General features: G+C 47.6%; 9 protein-coding genes across 9 annotated transcripts; 6 read left to right on the top strand and 3 right to left on the bottom strand.

Annotated features, from left to right (window-relative positions):
• Nucleotides 1-408: 408 nt before the first annotated feature.
• Nucleotides 409-2,278, top strand: N7484_007878 (uncharacterized protein; the record flags this gene model as incomplete). The annotated part of the gene is made up of 5 exons (XM_057118265.1): nucleotides 409-661; nucleotides 726-828; nucleotides 891-1,583; nucleotides 1,658-1,988; nucleotides 2,054-2,278. 5 exons carry the CDS (start codon nucleotides 409-411, stop codon nucleotides 2,276-2,278), a joined length of 1,605 nt encoding a protein of 534 aa, XP_056971300.1.
• Nucleotides 2,279-3,878: 1,600 nt separating this feature from the next.
• On the bottom strand, nucleotides 3,879-4,992 carry N7484_007877 (non-structural maintenance of chromosomes element 1 family protein; the record flags this gene model as incomplete). The annotated part of the gene is made up of 3 exons (XM_057118264.1): nucleotides 3,879-4,139; nucleotides 4,197-4,810; nucleotides 4,878-4,992. The coding sequence occupies 3 exons, from the start codon at nucleotides 4,990-4,992 to the stop codon at nucleotides 3,879-3,881; spliced, it is 990 nt and encodes a 329-aa protein (XP_056971299.1).
• A 982-nt stretch (nucleotides 4,993-5,974) lies between these two features.
• On the bottom strand, nucleotides 5,975-6,697 carry N7484_007876 (zinc finger CCCH domain-containing RNA-binding protein; the record flags this gene model as incomplete). The annotated part of the gene is made up of 2 exons (XM_057118263.1): nucleotides 5,975-6,303; nucleotides 6,397-6,697. The coding sequence occupies 2 exons, from the start codon at nucleotides 6,695-6,697 to the stop codon at nucleotides 5,975-5,977; spliced, it is 630 nt and encodes a 209-aa protein (XP_056971298.1).
• A 355-nt stretch (nucleotides 6,698-7,052) lies between these two features.
• N7484_007875 (NAD(P)/FAD-dependent oxidoreductase) lies at nucleotides 7,053-8,388 on the bottom strand (the record flags this gene model as incomplete). Its single annotated transcript, XM_057118262.1, has 2 exons — nucleotides 7,053-7,878; nucleotides 7,931-8,388. The coding sequence occupies 2 exons, from the start codon at nucleotides 8,386-8,388 to the stop codon at nucleotides 7,053-7,055; spliced, it is 1,284 nt and encodes a 427-aa protein (XP_056971297.1).
• A 1,413-nt stretch (nucleotides 8,389-9,801) lies between these two features.
• N7484_007874 (arylsulfotransferase family protein) lies at nucleotides 9,802-11,464 on the top strand (the record flags this gene model as incomplete). Its single annotated transcript, XM_057118261.1, has 2 exons — nucleotides 9,802-10,743; nucleotides 10,793-11,464. The coding sequence occupies 2 exons, from the start codon at nucleotides 9,802-9,804 to the stop codon at nucleotides 11,462-11,464; spliced, it is 1,614 nt and encodes a 537-aa protein (XP_056971296.1).
• A 491-nt stretch (nucleotides 11,465-11,955) lies between these two features.
• Nucleotides 11,956-12,875, top strand: N7484_007873 (SDR family oxidoreductase; the record flags this gene model as incomplete). Its single annotated transcript, XM_057118260.1, has 4 exons — nucleotides 11,956-11,995; nucleotides 12,045-12,358; nucleotides 12,417-12,787; nucleotides 12,839-12,875. The coding sequence occupies 4 exons, from the start codon at nucleotides 11,956-11,958 to the stop codon at nucleotides 12,873-12,875; spliced, it is 762 nt and encodes a 253-aa protein (XP_056971295.1).
• Nucleotides 12,876-13,692: 817 nt separating this feature from the next.
• Nucleotides 13,693-14,402, top strand: nctB (negative cofactor 2 transcription regulator complex subunit NCB2; the record flags this gene model as incomplete). Its single annotated transcript, XM_057118259.1, has 4 exons — nucleotides 13,693-13,714; nucleotides 13,781-13,807; nucleotides 13,966-14,225; nucleotides 14,286-14,402. 4 exons carry the CDS (start codon nucleotides 13,693-13,695, stop codon nucleotides 14,400-14,402), a joined length of 426 nt encoding a protein of 141 aa, XP_056971294.1.
• A 653-nt stretch (nucleotides 14,403-15,055) lies between these two features.
• N7484_007871 (uncharacterized protein) lies at nucleotides 15,056-17,082 on the top strand (the record flags this gene model as incomplete). The annotated part of the gene is made up of 3 exons (XM_057118258.1): nucleotides 15,056-15,085; nucleotides 15,152-16,478; nucleotides 16,532-17,082. The coding sequence occupies 3 exons, from the start codon at nucleotides 15,056-15,058 to the stop codon at nucleotides 17,080-17,082; spliced, it is 1,908 nt and encodes a 635-aa protein (XP_056971293.1).
• Nucleotides 17,083-17,681: 599 nt separating this feature from the next.
• Nucleotides 17,682-18,753, top strand: N7484_007870 (putative C2H2 finger domain protein (Kin17); the record flags this gene model as incomplete). The annotated part of the gene is made up of 3 exons (XM_057118257.1): nucleotides 17,682-17,797; nucleotides 17,849-17,995; nucleotides 18,114-18,753. The coding sequence occupies 3 exons, from the start codon at nucleotides 17,682-17,684 to the stop codon at nucleotides 18,751-18,753; spliced, it is 903 nt and encodes a 300-aa protein (XP_056971292.1).
• Between the last annotated feature and the right edge of the window lie 1,661 nt (nucleotides 18,754-20,414).

Here is a 20,414-nt window from a genome sequence, read left to right as displayed (position 1 = left end):
AGCAATGTTGGCTAAATCCCTTTCTTCTCAGTTGTATACAAGCTTGAATTGTCGCCCATTTAGAACTCGGTGCCGGCTCCAAAAGAGCAGAAAATTTAGCGAGGAAGTGGAAGAAGGAAAATCATTCTGGAGACTGTTTTGGACTAGAAAAAAAAAATAAGATTTTAAAGAATGATGAAGATGTAATCATCAGCGAGGATATGAATCGGTCCTGAATTAGTCCACATCGGCGATTAAATAGCTGTAGTGCAAAGCTGAGAGGTGGGGAAATGGGGAAATTAGGTTTTGCGGGGAAGAATCAAAAAAGTGGGGGATTGCTGCGTAGTTCCCTAAAGTTGAAACCCCCAACAATCCAGCTATAAAGGAAGGATTGACACTCCAGCATCTGCACCCTGGCACGACACCGAAATGACTGGCATTAAACAGCAACATATCTCTGTCCCGGGTACAGAGCTCTTGATCGACCAGGATAAATCTCATGCTATACAACAGTACCAATATGTTGCCCATGGGGATTCACGCTTACTACTCGTGCCACAGCCTTCATTAACGGATCCCAATGATCCCTTGTTGTGGCCTCGATGGAAGAAATGGGCCGTATTTGGCAATAGTCTTTTCTTCGCTTTCAACGGTGGAGTCACAGGCCCTATGATGGCTGCTGGTGTGTACCTTTCGCGTAGCCCCAAAAAGAAGTCCGAATAGGCTAATCCTTTGTTGTTATACAGGAATTATCGGCTTATCTGCATTCTTCCAACGTTCACTTGCCGACATCACCTACAGTAACGGCGCTACCTTGATTTGTCAAGGATTCGGTACACTTCTTTGGATGTAAGTGAATCGATGCCACCACTCATCTCCTGGGGCAAATACTGACATAGGTCCTATTACAGGCCAATGACAGTCAAATTCGGTCGTCGACCTGTATACTTGCTCTCCAACTTGCTCATGGGTATCGCCTGTGTCTGGTTAGCCATCGCCTCCGAAAAGACGTTCCCCGTATTCGTCTGCGCTCGTGCATTCCTCGGTCTTTTCGAAGCCCCTATCGAAGCAATAGTCCCCAGCACTATTGCTGATATATTCTTTCTGCACGAAAGAGGAGAAAAAATTGCGCTGTATGGACTCTCAGTCCTTGGCGGGAATGAACTCGGTCCTCTCTTCTCAGCATATATCATTCAATATTTAAGCATGAGATGGGCCTTCTTCATAATAGCCATCGCTATCGGACTGAGTTTGGCTTTAATGATCTGCTTGATGCCGGAAACCATGTTCGAGGGACACCGTCCGGTCATCGTTCTCGTGCAAAACCAGGGTTGCAAGCAGGAGGAAGGGGGAAAATCGTCGTCCAAACACATTGAAACTGAAGAGCCAGTATCGGAAGAGTCATTGATCGTCATGAAACGCACATATATGCAAGACCTTTTCAGTGTTACTGTGAATAGAGATGTCAACCTCTGGGCCTTGTTCAAACGTCCTTTCATTCTCATGGCGTATCCAACCGTGCTTTGGTCCAGTCTAATCTATGGCATGAGTTTAAGCTGGAATGTTATATTGGGGGCTTTGGTCGCCCAGTTATTCTCACCACAGTGAGTGCTTCCTCCCCTTGAGCTATCAATGCCTGTTCCTAGGTATGCTACTTACCTAATGTTGTGATTGACAGACCATATAACTTCTCCTCAGGCTCCCAAGGCCTTATGTTCATCTCTCCTTTGGTCGGCTCTCTGGTGGGAACGTACCTCTGCGGACCCCTTGCCGATCGAACAGCAACGTGGTTCACAGCCCGCAACAACGGTGTGCGAGAGCCTGAAATGCGTCTTCCAACCTGCATTATCGCAGCATTTCTCACATTCCTGGGCGCTTTGATTTCCGGTCTCACATACAACTTTAAAACCCACTGGGCTGGTCCTATTGTTGGATTCGGAGTGCTCTCCGCTGGTGCACAGATGGGCGCCACTCTCGCTATCTCATACAGTCTGGATTGCCATAGAGAGGTATTTGTTCTCTTCATCTTTGTTTTGGTTCTAAAATTATATATATGAGCTGACATGCGCCTTAGCTATCTGCGGAAATTATGGTAACAATTTCATGTCTCAAGTCACTCGTTGCGTGGGTCTGGACTTGGTGTATCAATGACTGGGTTGTAGCAAGTGGGTTTCTGACTGTCTTCATGGTTATAGCAACGGTTAACACTCTTGTGTATGGGACTACTTTTGTCTTCCACTTCTATGGAAAGTCGATTCGGATCTGGATTCATAAGAAAAATTTCATGGATCGGAAGTGAGCGCGTATGCTTATAAGGAAACCAATAGGTGTTTTACGTTCCCTCAATCTTACAATGGCAGGAAAATGGTCTGTTGGGCATTCGTTTCGGCTAATAACCTGTTCTTGATGATCTCAAACCCGCACATAATTTAATTGTTAAATGCTGTCCTCAAGGCACAATGGCTTCTAGAGATTAGGAATGAGTAGCCATTAGTTACACATCCTCCACAATATGGGGCTAGCATGGATCTTTTTCAATAATTGAGTGATCTTCAAATTCAAGTCTCTAAGCAGTATAGTGGCTTTCCTTGAGTTTGAGATTCTAGGTTGATAGCAGAACTTTCTGCCATGGTTTTCTGCCAGCTAAACGCTCATTTATTATATCATATTCACTAGATTTAGAGGAACCGATCCGTGTGAAATGGAAGCAATTCCAATAATGTCAAAAACTAATGTCATCATATGAATTGCATCTTATCAGTACGGTAGCCATAGGCGTATTTGAGAGTAGGTAGATCAATATGGTGGGCGATATGAAAAGGGGTCTACAGGTTCACACTCAACGAACACTATTGTAGAACACTATTGTAGAGCTCTTGACTACAGAAAATGGCAAAGCTGAGCCTAGGTAACTATATATGCTCACCTATTTAATCTTCTGTCTTTCCTGAAGCTCAATATTGACTCTTCATCGACAACTTTTGTAAAGAATCAGTATCGTTAGTAAAGTGTTGAAATCTTCAACTTCAACCCCGTCCACGCAAGGTCTGTTTCAATTAAAGCATTGCTCTATCTTCACTAGATTTAATATTCTACCCAAGGCGCGTCAAAAAGGCAATCATAATGTGTATTTCGGCAGCAATACTCCTATACGCAAGATGCGAAGCCTGTTGGAGATTCAACTTGTTGCTATGGAAATCATTCAGCGGGGTATGGCTTCTACGTTTGCGCGGACAAAGCCCGACCAGAAGATACGACTAGCTCTTGTTTATTAACAATTTAAGGGCTTTATCTTAATGAAAAGTGTGCTTTTCTGGCCGAGTATATCAATGTCTAAAGAGAACCTCGAAAGCGTGGTGAGCTTGTTATTTACTTGTGGACACTCTTCAAATGCAAGAAGGATTTTACTAATGTTGTCAATTGCAGGTGCTTGAAGGTAGCATGAAATACCTTTTGGAATGATTGTTCTGTGGAACTTGCTGACATCCGACACGGCACCTGAGGAGCAATGCAGGGTAGCAACTTACATCCCACGAGAAGATGCATATCTTCCGTCACTCCGGCAGTAGCAGAGACCATTACGGATAGTAATGATACTCTACCTAGTGTGCCACGCTTTGGCACACACGTTCCTCGATGAAGATCTGTTCGCTGCCTTGGCGGTCCTTGACTGGCTTTAGGTGGCAGGGCTAGCTTGCTGTCAGATCATCATTCATACATTATTCGATGTCGTCGAGAAGTGTTCCGAGTGGCGAGAGTTATTCCAACCCCGCTGCCTCTTATTTTCCTCCAGGTGTTGTTTTCAAGTCCCGAAAAGAAAGAGATAGTCAAGACAGTGACAGCCCTGCTCCTGGTAGACTGAGAGTCCTGATCGATTTGCATGGCTCATCATATAATACTCAACCCTCCTCTTCTTCGCCACTAGCATCCTCAGAGCCACTGGCATCTCCATTAGGAGCAGCAGGAGCAGGTGCAGGCGCCTGCCGGGCATTGGTCTGTCTCCGAGATACGGAAGTCACAGCTCTTTCGCCGACGAACTTGTCACCCGGCCAGTCTTTCTTGCAGATAGGACACTTTTCTGCCCGCTGAATACGGAAGAAGTTGCGCATGCAGTGGTCGTGGAGTCGGCCTTGGCAATCGCGGTCCTCGCAGCGTTGTCCCTGGTAACACGAGTCAGCTCCGTCAACTTAATAAAAGCACACAACAAAGACACATACCACAGTGATTATATCCTTACAGGCAGCGCAAAACTTAATGCGATTTATTCTGCCGCCCTCCACCCCGTCGTTGTATTCCGAAATCAGCCACCCGCGCAGCTCCATCAGTGCTCGTGGAGTCAGGCTGAAATAATCCTTCCTGCTTTTTTCCAACCAACCTTCTTCAACGAGGTGCTTCATCATGTTTTCTGCTTGTGAAATCGTCAAGGACTGCGCAGCTCCGCCCTGGTTCTGCTGTGTTGCATTTGTCGAGCGCCGCCGGTTCGCCTCGGCCGAGGAACGAATATTCAGTGATTGCATGGGTGTGATGACCATTCCTTCACAGATGCGGGTATTATTGGTATCGAACATGAAATCGAGCAGACGCTTGACAAAAGCAATCTCGTCTGCGGAGTAAGTTGTTGCAAGCTGTGTCAAAGGATCGCTGGTTGTGTTGATGAGGGCGTATACTCGGGTAGGTGGGCTATCGGTGTTTCCTTCGTCTTCTGTCTTTGGCGTTTGGTGGCACAAGCTTCTGATTTCCAAGTCGAAGGGAGAAATTGCGGTGTTGGCAGCATCGATGTAGGATGAGAGATGCTCTTCGGTAACATCAGTTGGGTCCATACGTTCTCCGTCTATAATGGTCGTATGGTTAGTGAAGATCTTGTTGACAGAAATCAGTCATTTATAAGGAGAACACACTCTGCGCAGTGAAAATTGCTGCCAAAATTGGTTGAGCTTCCTCGAAGCTCATGGACGAGCGGCCCATGAAGGCCTGTAGGAAGGCCCGATTGCTGTCGTTGTAGACATCCGCCATCGTACCAAGGTATTGCTTCAGCGCGGCTTGGTTGATGGCACAAATAAGAGGAAGAAAGCGCAGTGGACGATTGTTGAAGATCAAAGATCAAAGAAATGAATGAAAGTCGCGAACCGACGCGACGCGGGGAACGCCAAGACTTGCAGACAAAGAACCATATCCACTACAGGCCGCTACAGTATTTCTCCTCTCATTGAGCGCAAAGCTTTGCAATTGAATCCACAATACAGTCTCGAATACAGTTCGTTTCCATTCCAGAACCAAGTCAATCGCCAAGCTCTCTGAATACCGCAAGCCTTTTAGCTTGTTGAGCATCCTGACTAAGCACCTCGAAATGAAACACACCTGGGCAAGTATACAGGTATTTCTCGAGCGACCATTCGCTGTTCAATATACGGCCAATGCCATTCATGAGATCATTTACTTCCCATCTCGATATAATAATATTATGGACAGAATTGACAATTTTTAATCTCTGTGTTCATCAGGAGGGAACGGTATATTTCCGACTTCTTACTCGACTAGGATATTCTTATTCGGTAAAAATTTAGTTACAGGTAGAAATACTTATCTGCCCATACATCAACAGGCACAATAGTAGTATTGTAATAGTTTCAAGGGCCGCGGGAAGATTCCAACAACCATTTTAAAGGCTTGACAGTTAAGTCCATCTCCCTGCCCAAATCCGGTGCCGGGTTGCGTACCATACAGCCACCTGGGCGTAGACTGGATATTCTCTACGCAACAGTACTCAGGAGATTTTCCCCCAAACAGGAGTTCAATCGTATAAGATCGATTCACACGCAGGTTTGATATCATGACATAATATACAAAATGCCAATCAGCAAAAGAGAATGCCGAAACCCCAGCCCCTAGACGGGGTGTAATCGCACCACAAACTGAGATCACCCAACGCCAATGATAAAGGAAAGGAAAAAAGAGAATAGATTTGTCAAAGAAAAGTCACACCCATGATCCAAGCCTAGCCTCTCCGCCGAGTAGGCTCAGGACTCGGGCTCCGGCTAGCACTGCGCGGATCACGACCACGCTCCTTCAACCACTTCTTTGTGCTGAGTCGCATATCCTTATCAAGCTCTGCGGACGGATCCTTCCGATGGATGAAATTACAGAACCCGCCTCGCACACATCCCTCGCCACTATTCAGACGACAACACGCTTCTCGAAAATCTGTCACGGGCGATAACTCGCAATATATGGGTCTTGCGGCGTACCAGCGTGAGTTGAGCGTGTCGCAAGCTTCCTGTGCGTCTTCTTCGTATTTGAATCGCGCGTAGACGTTTCCGATCAGATCTGAGATAATAAGAGAGTTAGTAACTTGGCTTGCGTGAAGGGTCTGGTCCTCGGTTCTGGACTAGGCTGGGAGAACGGGCGGGGCCAACTTACGGTCATTGTTGTTGTCGCAGACAACCAGTTCCTCGAGTTCACCGTATTTGCACATCTCACACCACACGTCCTCGTAGAAGGCGTCGAAGTGGTTTTGCAACTGGCTGGGGTTCATCTTGTTCTTGGGATCGTAGGCCGGGTTCTGGTACATGTTCGGCATGAGAACGGTCTGCGAGTAGGAGGGCTTGACATGTTTGCGAGAGCAACGGTCGCCGTGTCGGCATGCGCCGATCTTGTAGTAGAAGGAGCAGTTGACCTTGTCCTGCTCGGTACCGAAGATAGATGCGAGGTAGTTGGCCATTGTGAATCGGTGTGGAGGATATTATGCGCTGAGTATGAGAGGGGTGTCAGGGATGAGAAGGAAAGGTCGCGATCGGTGAGCGAAGGACGGAACACGGAGCGGACACCAAATGCTCGATTATATCAGATGCCTGAAGTTTCTGGAGAGCTCGAGTGGCGCCGCTGACTAAAGCCGGGAGAGCTGTCGGAACAATAATTCCCCGATCTATGTGAGTGAGGGAAGTGAAATAGATATTTTGCTTAGAAATCCAGTCAGGTCATTTCATTCACCATTCATTTCTTGGTGTTTTACATCATTTTATCTATCCAAAGCGATGGCCCAGCCAGACTGTGTGAATATAGCTCTGAATAGCCATTCACCGTAAATGCAGTCCACTCACATCCGCAGATGTACGCTGTCCCACAATCATCTCACTGACAACCTTTCCTGTTCCTAGGGACAGAGATATCCCCCATGGCCCATGTCCAGTGGCAATGTAAACGCCACCTGTAGCAGAGGAGCGTAGACCACCACCCAGATACGCGTCTCTGATTCGTCCAACGGTAGGAATATCATCTTCACCGACTGGTCGGAAGCAAAGACCCTCACGGAGGATCTCCAGATCATCCATATTGGTCACATCACCGGTAGATCCCGAAGACTCTTTCGGGAGATCACCCATCAAGCGGACTGCAACATCTTTCAGTTTTTGCATCTCTGCTGGATCCCGAAGTGCATAAATGTCCTCCACACATGATGGAAGCTTTAGGTGAGGGTTGTATCCTGCAATATAAATTTCACCCCCTTCCCGAGTGAATATCTCCGGGCTGAACCCACATGATGGCGGATGGGTTGTGAAAATTGCATGGCTTCGTCCGCCGTGTGTAATTTTCTCGTGGTCCAGTGTATGCCGTGGTGAGCGGACAACTAGAGAATATCCAGCCAGTGGCAAGAGACCAAAAGATGTTTTATTGGAAGGGAAAAGCTCCCGAATGACTTGCGGTGTCCATGCACCTACGCTCAGAACCAATTTTGAGCATGGGATTTCATACTCTTTCTTCGACTTCAAGTCAACGATCTCAATGCCAGTAATGACCCCATTGCCATCTTTGGTGACCTTCGTTGCTTTGGCTTGGTTGTGAACTTTCACACCGCGCGAGGTAGCTCCATTGATAAGAAAGCGGCAAAGCCTCAGCGGGTCTCTACACTGGATTTAGTAAGCGTTCAAAAGGGCGAGAAGCTACTAATCCTCACACTTGAGCCACGGTTTCCCCTTCGCTAATCCGCTCAAGGATACCACCTTGTTGTTTAGTCAACCAGGTTGGCCACTCCGCTGGTATGGGACATATAGCAGCCGCCGTCCCGGCTCGACTAGTATCCTCATGCACCCAGTCATCTCCTCGCGCACCGCCACATCCTTGATTAGACACAGTATCCAGATTAAATGCAGTCCCCTTCATAAAACCCCATCTCTTGTCACCGCCGTGCTCCGCGGCAAGCTGGTGGTGCAAATCGAATGAAAGGGCTCCGAGCGAATTAAGGGCTGGCTCAAACCAGTCGCGTGCTAAAAAGCCACCTGCATATCCAGACGCTGAGTTGAATAGTTCTGGCGACTGCTCAATGATGTGAATTTCGCCTCCTGGTTTACTCGCCGACAGATAGTATGCGACTGAGACTCCTATTATGCCTCCTCCTATGATGACAGTTGACATTCTATTATAAGACTGATTTGTGATCGCATTCGCCAATTCTCGCGCGTCTTGGATCTTTATCTCCGGGTTGGGCTTTCAGTGGATGGCCTTTGATGTTGGGGGAAATGGTAGGATCCACGATGGGGAGAGCGGGGAAATAACATTCTCCGCGACGGCCTTTAGATAGCCATTCCCCGCACGTGCAACTATGGTGATGTGTTTGATATGTTGATGCCTGAGGTTTTTAAGCGGACCTATTTATCTTCTTTACTTCCATGTTTTCTACAACGTGTTGCTCTAGTTCTGTTGACATATTTGGATACTTGAGATTTGACCAAGCCGATCCTTGGAATGGATTGGATTATTCTTAAAGAATATTCTAAATCATCGCAAATTACGAACCGTGGTCATATATCATATCACCTCGAGACATATGTCCTTTGATTCACCTGCCAACATTTAGTCCGTCAGATCTGTATGCTCCTCTAGTTATAAAATCTTTTGCTTTCTATAGAGTGTGAGGGGAACACGATTTAGTTTCGGTTATTCTCTCAGCCGGTATGTCGAGAACGAAAGCTTGGAGCATCTTGGCTATATGATCCGTAGTAACGAGATTGGCTGCTTTGGGGGGCAGGGGGATGGGTGATGCGAAATGCACCACATTCGGCTTGTCAAAGATTTTGTACAATCTTGCAAATCTCTCTTGATTCTAGACACAAGAATTTAATAAACTGATTATCCGAATTAGCCTGTCCACTTTCCGAACACATTCCATGATATCGGAAAATTTCACGGATCAGGCTTTATCTTCCAAGAGGTGAAAGGGGACGTCCCCAGATGAAACTCTAATTGCCCAAAATATGCTGATTTCCAGTCTCTAACTTGTCTCTGGATAACGAGATATTATCTTCAGAGCACGCAATTTACCTTGGAGATGAGCAATTGTCCCTGAATAACACGGCTTGGATCGGAGTTTTTGAGCCGTTGCGGAGTGCACCACATGGATGGCCCACTATTGAATGGAACTGGATATTACGCTGTAGTTAGTATCCAAATGCGGAGTAGTCTAGAGAATAGGTCATTTTGGAGCTTGATGGTGGCATTGAGCAATCCGATGACGACATCCTTAGCGTCCTCGGCTATCGAAAGTGACGACGACGATCACAAAGCTTCATACTGTAACTCACTCCATTCTTGCCGATCTTGCTAGTTCAGACTCAATTCCTCCGCACAAATCATGAAGAATCCACTTGGCTCCACAAATCTTGTGTACTACCGGTTTCTTTCTCCGGACAAGCAATTACAACACAATGGCTCCACCAGTCGCGGCGAGGACGGACGGATGCCGCGCTGCTTTGAGAATGTATAAAAGGCGAGGATTCTGCGCAACTTGAAGCCATACCAGACACTACGATCATTGCCTTCATATCCATCATGCGAACCTGGTCCTCCACTCTCGCCCTTGGGTGCTTAATAGCACCAAGCCCGATTCTTGCCCGTACCATTGGCACAAGGAAAACAGATTCTACCCCCTGCGCAACAGATAGTCGGCAGTTGGTCAACAATGGAAGTGAAATTTGGACTTACCAGGCCTACAAGTCGTCCAACATCACACCGCCGTATCTGTCGATCAACCGCACCGGTGAGGATCTGGCATTGGGACTACTCTTCATTAGTCAAGAGGATTCCGAGGGAGACGGCGTGAAATCTGTGGCACCGTTCATCATTTCCGATGACAATGAATTGGTCTGGGGTGGTCCTACGGGAGAATCTTCAAATTTTCGCCAGCAGTACTGGGGAAAGCAGTCTGTTATCACCTTCTGGACGGGCACTGGCGCAGCTGCGTACGGTGCCGACGTCGGTCGTGGATGGGGTGAAGTGAAAATCTATGATGATAGCTACAAAGTGATTGACTCGGTGTGTTTGCAACTCAACTTGACCATGCCGACTGGTACGACAACGACTTGCGACGCCGATGTTCACGAGTCAACAATCACGGAAGACAACACCATTCTTTTAACTGCGTACAACACATCTCAAGCAGATTTGACATCGCTAGGCGGACCTAGCGATGGATGGGTTTACGACTCCATTGCCGTTGAGCTTGATCTTCGCACCAAAGAGCCTGTGTTCATCTGGAGCCCGCTCGCTCATGTGGATGTCAACTTGACTCACTACGATTACTCCGGATCCAACCAGACTGACCCCTTCGATTGGTTCCACATGAACTCCATTCAGAAGTGGGGAGACCACTACTTGATCAACTCCCGGCATCTGTGGCGTACATATTTGGTGAACCGTCAAGGAGACATTGTCTGGTACATCGATGGTCAAGATGGAGGAGACTTCGGTAGTATTCCTACTAATGGAAACTTCGTAAGTCCCACAACTAGATGTCTTTCGTCTTCCTTGCTGATTTGAACAGTCCTGGCAACATATGGCACGACTCCGCAATACCTCTACTTCCAACGAGGTCTTGCTCAGCTACTTTGCCAACGATCTCGACTCATCAACCGCTACCAACCCCTCAAAGGGTACCACTCTCCGCCTGACCCTTCCTCCCAACGCAAAGAACCCTCCCACCCTAGAAACCGACTTCTACGACCACGAATACCCCGTTTCCTCCGCCGCTGAGGGCTCCTTTACACCACTAGACAACGGAAACACTTTGATGGGATACGGCGACGAGCCATTCATCAAAGAATACGGCCCATCCGGTGATGTGCGCTGGTCCGCACAATACGCAGACAAAAACCTAGGCCAGAGCTACAGAGTCTACAAGCAAGAATGGGCCGCGACGCCGTACTATCGACCCAGTCTCGTGGTAGCCACCGACTCCTCGAAAGCGGATACTCTGAGTCAGTGTGCTGGAACATCATCGACTCTCCGAGGCTATGTGAGCTGGAACGGAGCGACCAATGTTGAGAAATATGAGATCTACGTTGGCGAGAGCGCCAGCAGTCTCAAGTCTCTGGGCGAGGTTGAGAAGAAGGGATTTGAGACAGAGTTCTCGTTGCCAGCTGGTACCAATTTTGTGCAGGTTGGTGCTGTACAATCGGGCCGTGTTGTACGGAAGTCTGATATTGTGCGTGTTTAAATGGGTGGCTTGTTGCTAGAGAGCCCAAGCTCCGGATGACTGCATGAGATACTGCATAATGTATTTAGATCTATACGTCGAATGATGAAAAGAAAGGATTTTCAACCAGTGGTTGATTCCAAAGTGTTCCGAAAGAGAAGACAAAGGATTTTGTAGCTTCTGTTGTTCCCAGCTCCAAAAGTTGGAAATCTCGGCCCCGCCAGATGATTAAGCCCCGCACCCACGGCCTCGGTGCAACGGGAATACTGCTCAATCTACTTTTCCTTATTTGCTCGGTGGTTACAATTTGACAATCTCGCATTATTCAAAAAGGTTCGTGTGCTTCCGACTCCTAATCTTAACTCTCCATACTTAAGGCCTTTTATCTCTCCTGTGGCCGTGCGCTCGAGGTTGAACACTGATATCAAAGGCTTCGAGCTCAATGAGTTACTCCAATCAGCGAAGTTGCAGCGCACTCTCAAGAAACATTGCTAATGTCAGTCGCAGGCACCATGGCACCAAAGACAATTATCGTCACCGGAGCTTCCCGAGGTAATTGCTCCTCAACAAGTCCACCAAGAAGCCAATTGACACACCCTAGGTATTGGCCTCGCGGTAGCCAAGTACCTGCTCACAGCACCGCAATCCCATAACGTGGTGGTGGTAGCCCGCAGCCTTGAGCCACTTCAAAAGCTCAAAGAGCAATACACCAAGCAGGTCGAAGTCGTGAACGGCGACCTTGCCGATTTCTCTCTTGCCCAGAAAGCCGTCGACATTGCCATCGAGTCCTTCGGCCAACTGGACGGCATGGTCCTTAACCACGGAATCCTCGGCCAGACTGGTAATGTCGCTGTTACCGATATTGCGGAATGGCAGGCAGCTTTCAACGTCAACTTTATGAGTTTGGTTGCTTTTGTGCGTATATTTCTACTTATAACCTGGATAATCAGACAGATACTAAACAGCTACACAGGCCAAAGCAGCTCTTCCCGCTCTCCGCCAGTCTAAGGGAAAAATCATCTTTACTTCCTCCGGTGCTGCGGTGGGTAAGTACCGTGGCTGGGGAATCTACGCTGCGACCAAGGCTGCGATGAACAACTTCGCTCAGACACTGGGCTCTGAGGAGCCGGATGTTACATCTGTCTCTGTGCGGCCTGGTATGGTTGATACTGAGATGCAGCGCGAGCTACGCGAGGTGCACGGCGCAACACTCGATGCTGAGATGCACTCCAAGTTTACTGGGGCCCACTCGAACGGCAAGCTTGTGCGGCCTGAGCAGCCGGGCCATGTAATGGCTAAGCTTGTGCTTGATGCTCCGAAGGAGTTGACCGGTCTATTCCTTTCGTATGTTTATGCATTCGACTCCGAAGATTGAACAGCGCTAATGGATTACAGGTGGAACGATGAGGAGCTTAAGGATTTCCAAGAATAGAATTTTCATTTTGAAGTTTTGAAATTTTCATAGAAATAAAGATCTGCAGCTATACGGCAATCAGTATCGAAGGCCATAAAATTCATGAGTGAAATTTTCATTGTGGGTGATTGTAATCAGCCGAAAGATGAAAAGCATTTACATATTATAAGCATCAGGTGCAACACACCTTCATACTTAGCATGGAATGTAGGGTGTTCATCATACAATGGGGTGTATTGGAGTGTAGAAGAGGATTATCGTACCATTTGATTTTGTGTATCGAGGATAGCTATGGCCATAATGGAGATAGTCGAGATTTTCACCTGTAGTCTTGAAGGAGTTAGCGAGTGTGTTCAACTCCAGAGATTTTTCAAATGCAATTTGAGCAAGTAACAATATCAGTTCGTCCGTTTGGCTAGGACAGTGTAAATCACCACGGTTTTGTAAGATAGGGGCGACAACGATGTTCATCATAGTAGAAAAAGCAAAAGCAGATATAAACAAAATAGCGAGTGAAAGCTTACCATTAGTTGCCCTGCCTCAGAATGAATCTGCATCAAGATTCACTCTGAGGAGGAAATCGAGAGAACTCGAATTGATTGCATGAGTGAAAGAAAGGAAACCTGTTGAAGAAAAAAATCTCTAGAAGTACCCATGAAGGCGGTGTATAATTTCTGCCGGCAGGAAAATATATCGCTCCGAGGCGCGCGCCGCAGATGTTAAATAGGGAAGCGATTCAGGCCCCACGCTAATCTCCAAGAAATTATTCCTTTGACTTCTCCTTTACCTTGTGATCGCTGTCTTATTTGGGCGTTCCGGCTTATTTCTATTCATTATGTCCGATCGCGAGTTCAACTGTATGTCTCTACCTCAGCTTCCTGACCAACCCTGCGCTCGCAATATGCTAACGTCTTACTTTAAAGCTAACGACGACCTGTCGCTTCCGAAGGGTACGTTCGCAAATGGTTCTTCCTTCATTTTCTTGGATGCTTCAAAGTGGTTCCGTTGATGCGATTTCTTTGACGGACTTCGAAATCTCCGCGTCGCGGCACCAATCCATGAGCGCGTCCCGACTTACTAGTGTCCCGCTAATCTAATAACATAACAGCGACGGTCCAGAAGATCATCACCGAGATCTTGCCTCCCTCTTCCGGTCAGACCTTTTCCAAAGATGCGCGCGATTTACTTATGGAATGCTGCGTCGAGTTCATCACCTTGATCTCCTCCGAAGCCAATGACATCAGCGAAAAAGAAGCCAAGAAGACAATCGCGTGCGAACATGTTGAGAAAGCACTACGAGATCTTGGGTTTGGAGACTATATCCCAGATGTGCTTGCTGTCGCGGACGAGCACAAAGAACAATTAAAGGTATGTCTGTCCGGCTTTACTGGGTTAGATCGACTTAAATTAACATCTTTGTTTTACCAGTCCCGAGAGAAGAAACAAAGCAAGATGGAGCAGAGTGGACTTTCGGAAGAAGAGCTTCTACGCCAACAACAGGAGCTGTTTCGTTCTGCGACAGAGAAATACAATGCGGCGGAGTAGGACGATTGTTCCAAAGACAACCTTGGGACTCATGCTGGTCATAGAGGAAAAATGCGGGCGTTCTATTTTGTTTATGGGAAAGGTGGGACTGGAGTTATAATGTTTTCTTACTCCTGATTCCGATCGTAGGCCGGTACATCTAATGGTCTTGATCTTGCAATGCATTATGAATTTGAAATACGTTATTTAATCGGAGGCGCTGTGCATAAATTTGGAAATGATTTGTCAATACTGTAGTCTGTATTATGAGTAGTTGCCTAGTGCGTTACTGTCTACTAAAGCAGTTAGCGCAGACACATGCGCCTAACATACCCGGCAGTATATCTGAAAGGAAGTGAATATAATAGTAAAGCAGCATGCATGCTTGAATTACCTTGAAGTGATCTACCTTGATGCAAATCTAGAACATTAGGTTCAAGCCGATAGGCACGAGTAAAATAATTCTAGAGTCAAAGCGAGCGAAAAAAGCAAACGTTCCTGCGTACAGCGTGCTTCCCTTTGCTCCCATAACTGCTTCTTGCCTCATACCGCCCACGTGACATTGGATGCCAAGACCACGGCGCCAATCCAAAATGAGACCCCCTAGCCGTCGAAAGCGTGACAAGGCGTTGAAGGAAGCAGCTAAGTTGTATCCCAATCGCACCATTAGCAAAATGCCTCCCTTCAAAGATGAGCACATTCTGGTATGTTTTGATTCCTCGGATCTCCCACCTTCTCTCCTCGAACTCAACTAATCTCAAATTCCCCAGCTCATTGCGCCGGGTTCGCAAATGACCCTCGCGCAACTTGGCCTGCCCGAAACATTCACCCCGGCGCGCTTTCGCTTCCCGACGCGCATGTTCCCTGCTGAAAAGAAGGGTGAATTCGAGCCATACAAGGTCCGCGAACGGAAGCGCGATGCCAAGGTCAACAATGATACCAATGGTGCCATTGAGCACAAGCCGGACGTGGAGATGAAGGATGGCGATACCCCCGCTCAGAATGGCACAAATGGCAACGAAGAAACGGAGAAGACAGTCCAAGAGATATTTTACGAGGAAGACGTCACGTCCGAAGAAGGCGCGGTGTATCCAATTCAGAACGGGCGCATCGTCGATTGGCCCTGTTTCTACGCCTTGTTGACCCATATCTACAACTCTCTCAGCCCGCCATTTCACACCCCAATTCTCTTGGTGTCCCAGCCGGTCTGGTCGGCGCGCGATCGTGAAGCAATCACTCAGTTTGTCTTTGAGAAGTTCAAGGTCCCGGGCTTCAGTATGATGGACTCGGCTCTTGCAACATGCTACGGTTATGGTGTGCAGACCGCAACTGTTATTGACGTTGGTAAGAGCAAGGTCGACGTGACAGCTGTTACAGATTACACGGTCAACGAACATGGCCGAGGCATTGCGTTGGAGGGTTGTGGCGGTGATGCAATGACTGATCGACTTGTTGAGCTGCTTGGCGGGAAGGGCTTTACTCGGGAGATGTGCGAGCAACTCAAGCGAAGCAACATTGCAGAAATCCTTGCCCCTGGCGTCATTTTGCCCGGAGCTGCAGCTACCTCTCGCCAAGGTGTCAACCCTGCCGCTGCCGCTTCGACTGGAGGAGGCGATGGAATCGATGCTATCCCTCGTGGCCCCGGCGAAGGAACTCAAACTGGTGGTGAGGCCAATGGTGACGATGATGAAGGCGTATTGGATGTTGCGGCCATTGTCAGTGGAGACACCAACGAGTACTTGGCCAACATGGAGAGGGAAAAGGCGAGCAACAAGAAAGCGGGCGCGGACCCCAAGCAGCCTCGTCTTCCCAACTCTAAAAAGGAGAAAGCGACCTTCCAGTTCGAGGAATTTGTACAAATGGAGGGGGAGAATAGCTCCCAGCGCTACATTCGCAACTCTCGCGAAATTGAGCTTGGTGTTGAGCGCTTCCTGTTGGCCACGCCCCGGCAGAAGGCTGGAGACCGCCTGAGCAACGGCATTTTGGAAGACATTGCTACTCAGATCCACCACACTATCTTGGCTGTCCCTGATGCCACAAAGCGCAGTGAGCTCTGGGATTCACTCATCATTGTTGGATGTGGTAGTAAAGTTCGAGGTAAGTGGTTCATTCCTGTGAACCTAAGAGCTCCTGCTGACAGACATGAATAGGCTTCATCCAGGCCCTGCTTGCCGTTATTAACAAAAAGTTCATCCTCTCCCCATCCGCCACGATCTTCACCTCCGAAATTCCTTCTACTTTCACCACACCCCTCCCCACCGGCGGAACTAACACTCCGGCTCCCATGGGCATGCCCACGCCTATGTACCACCCTGCGGCGCCCGGAGTGAGCCAGCTTTTAGTAAATGCCACCCACAACCAGCACGGTATGCCCATCCCAGGCACGCCTGGTATGGATCCTAACATGCCGACTCATCACCGCTCGACCGGCCACTCGCAGACCCCAACCTCGGTCAAGACCTTGCGACTCCCGGAGTACTTTTCTGACTTCAAGGATCAGGGCAACAGCAACGCTCCTGGGTCCAGCACTGGCCCCGGTGCCACTGCAGGCGGACATGGTCCCGAAGAAGCCGCTTTCTTGGGTGCTCAGATGGGAGCCAAGGTTTTCTTCGTATTGGATCAGGGTCTCTCCAAGGGCTACATGAGCCGTGTTGAGTACAATGAGAGCGGACCGTCGGCTATCCACGAGTATGTTCTGTAAGTCAGCATGGCTGGGTGCTTGTTGGCTATCATGGTTTCTACGAATGAGCGCGGATTTAGCTTGTCTTGTTTTTTATGGCGAAGGGGACCCGGTTATGTTCTATGATTTTTATTCTTGTATCTTACGCTGTTGCAATAGTGCCTCCTAGAAAAGCATCCGGTTGCAGGTGCCGTGGGTTTTTGGAGTTCGGTCCATGTCCTCATATGCACTCAATATTCATATGAATTCGACTCATCTACCAGAATACTTTCCAATATTAATTCCAAGCATTATTTGCACAGCTTCAACTCTGCCGTCATTGGATGGATTGGTCAGTGGGGCTGCTGGTCCGGTCACGTGTAGTTCTCTTATCGGTCGCTCCTTCAATCTTGATAATCTTTGATCTTTATGTCTGTCTGAACGCCACTTCAACCAACCCACATCTATACTCACTGCCTGGTGTCACACGGTTATCCTGCAGATATTACGTGGATCTTCTCGCAGCTCCTTTTCTACAAATCTGAGCTGTTCTGCGACTTGTCGTCAACGATCATCGCCACTAAGACGCAACCTTGAGTCTTCTCCCTCGATAGACAAATCCAATTCGTGCAACATTCACAATGGGCCGCGCGGAAGCTGGCACGGCGAAAGCCATCGGTAATAAAATCAAAGCCAAGGGATTAGGCCGTTTGAGATGGTACTGTCAAGCCTGCGAGCGCCAGATGCGAGACGCCAAGTGAGACCCATTTCTACCCTTCAATATTATCTGGCTAATAATTTATCGCAGCGGGTTCAAGTGCCATATTACTAGCGAAAGCCATGTCCGCCAAATGCTGATCCTCGGAGAGAATGCGCCAAAGGCCATCAGCGACTTCAGCCAGCAATTTATCGATAACTTTGTGAACAGCTTGAGAACCCAGCACGGAGAAAAAAGGTTCATATCAACCACTTTTACAATACCATTATCAGCGATCGCGAGCATATTCATATGAACAGTACAAAGTACGTCGCTTCCTCTTCTGACGCTCAACTTCAGTACTAACGTATAACAGGTTCCAATCCCTTACACAGTTCGCCCAATATTTAGGCAAGAACGGAATTTGTCGAGTAGAGGAGACTGAGAAGGGAATTTTCGTATCATGGATCGACAACTCGCCCGAGACAATGCGGAAGAGAGAGGCCATTCAAAAGAAAGAGCGGGAAGAGAAGAATGATGAACAGCGCGAACAAAAAATGATCATGGAGCAGGTGGAACGCGCCCGCAACGCCGCCAAGGATATCAAGCCTGCCGAGGAAGAAGATATCGACGCAAAGCTACTTCACCGAGAGGACGGCGAGAAAATGACCCTAAATCTTGGCCTTGGTCCCAAAAAAACCGATCCAAAGTCCGATTTGCCGAAGTCAGAATCTCCAGATGCAAAGGATGCATCCGGTTCTGATTCCCCAGCTGAAAAGGCCGCGCCCGCGCCTACCAAGATCTCTATGTCATTCGGTGCCCAGAAACCGAAGAATGTGTTTGCTTCAGCTGGCAAGAAGAACCCTTTGGCTGGGAAGAAGGGTCCTATGCTTGTGCAGCCTAAGAAAATGACTGAGCAGGAAAGGATTATGAAGGCGGAGATGGAGGCTATGGAGCGTAAGCGGTCTCGTCCGGACACCGGATTTGCGAATCAGAAACGGCCTAAGTTGGCGTGAGATGAAGTTAGATTTGTACATTTAAGGTTCTAAATTATTATACCCCGCCGGAGAGACGATGCCAAATATTGAGAGTTTTAAGGATACACCGAGAATCAAAGGTTAAACCTTCCAAGGTTCCAAAAAACGTTTAATTAACTGGGGCCTCTGTTCATACGTAAATGCTTCGTTCCCGGTTGTGGTTTAGTGCGGTTTTACATTGATACAGTGCAGGTATTACCCAGTAAATATCAAGTGGCGTGAAGTATGGTCGGGAGAGATAATATATATCCAAGCTGCAATGTTGGGATCAAGACGAACACGAATCTCCCGAGGTCTACTACTCGAGTAATCTAGTGACCGAAGTATTAAGCAGCAGTATCTCAAATTTATAATAAGATTTCCAAGATATTACAAGGCTCCATGAACCAAAAAAATCCAATACCGAGATGTCGCACCCATAGGCCGAAAAACCCCCAGTCCTAATTGAAAAAGTCAAGATACCACAAAGAGATGGCTTATAGATACAATTGTGCAATTCCCCTCAACAAGAACAGCCCGGGTGGTCTAGTGGTATGATTCGCGCTTAGGGCAGCAACTCCTAAGCACTCCTGCGCGAGGTCCCGTGTTCGATCCACGGCTCGGGCCTGTTATCTTTTTTTTTTCTCACTTTCTCTTCTGGGTTTTTTTTCTTCTCTCCATCTTATAACACTATTTATTCACAAGTTTCAATACATTTTTTTTTTTTGGGAACTCACTCACACTGTTGCCGATAACATGATCGAAGACAACAATATAGTCTACATTCGCACCTAGGTCTATGGAGGTGCAAACTACGAATGCTACTCTGACGGATTCTTTCTACTCTGCACATTGAGCCGCAACTGTAAAAGTATTCAGATGTCGCAATTGACTTTGTGATTAAAGCTGCCACTGCCCGGGTGGTGCCCTATCCAAGACATGTAGTCCCTCCATCATAGCATTCAGTACCGTGGACCGAACAGTACTGATCGTTCGCACTAGTTTCTCTAGAACAGGCAAATTGAGAGCCGCGCTTTCATCCATAAATCAGATGTAAAATGAGAAAAGCTCTTCTCATCAGCCATAAAAAAAATAATGCGATGTTCATGAGATATGCAGTGGACTCTTAGGCCCACCATTCCCCACCATGTGGAATGAAAGCAAAGAAAAAAAAAGAAAGAGGCTTGCATCATCCGTGAATCGAACACGGGCCTCGTCGATGGCAACGACGAATTCTACCACTAGACCAATGATGCTGGTTCTTGTAATAGATGATATATTAAGGCTACATAAACCAAATCTAGGACTTCATTCTATTCGTTGATCGCATCTTGCGCTTCATCAATTCCAACATTGACCCCAATTGCTGGGACGACCCACTTTGATCCTCGGACCAAGGATCACATTTTGCAACAGAACAGCGCCTCGTACATGGATTTCATACCCAATTTTCAGCATTCCACAGTTGCATATATGTAATTATCCACATTAATGCAATTTGTGCCCAATGGACAGATTCAATTCGAATGTAGACCCCCCCCCCGGACCAATGGCTCAATGATCTGCAAGATAGTGTGGGGAAGTACCCAAACTTTCATTAGCCCGAGATAGTGCCCACGGCTTAACCCCAAGCGTCGATCTCGAAATCTTGCATCACGACA

This window comes from Penicillium longicatenatum, assembly GCF_028827895.1.
Source record: "Penicillium longicatenatum strain IBT 33135 chromosome Unknown contig_4_segment0_segment0, whole genome shotgun sequence".
NCBI classification, from domain to species: Eukaryota; Fungi; Ascomycota; class Eurotiomycetes; order Eurotiales; family Aspergillaceae; genus Penicillium; species Penicillium longicatenatum.
Note: the sequence above shows the minus strand (reverse complement) of the source record. Positions and strands in the feature narration are given on the sequence as shown.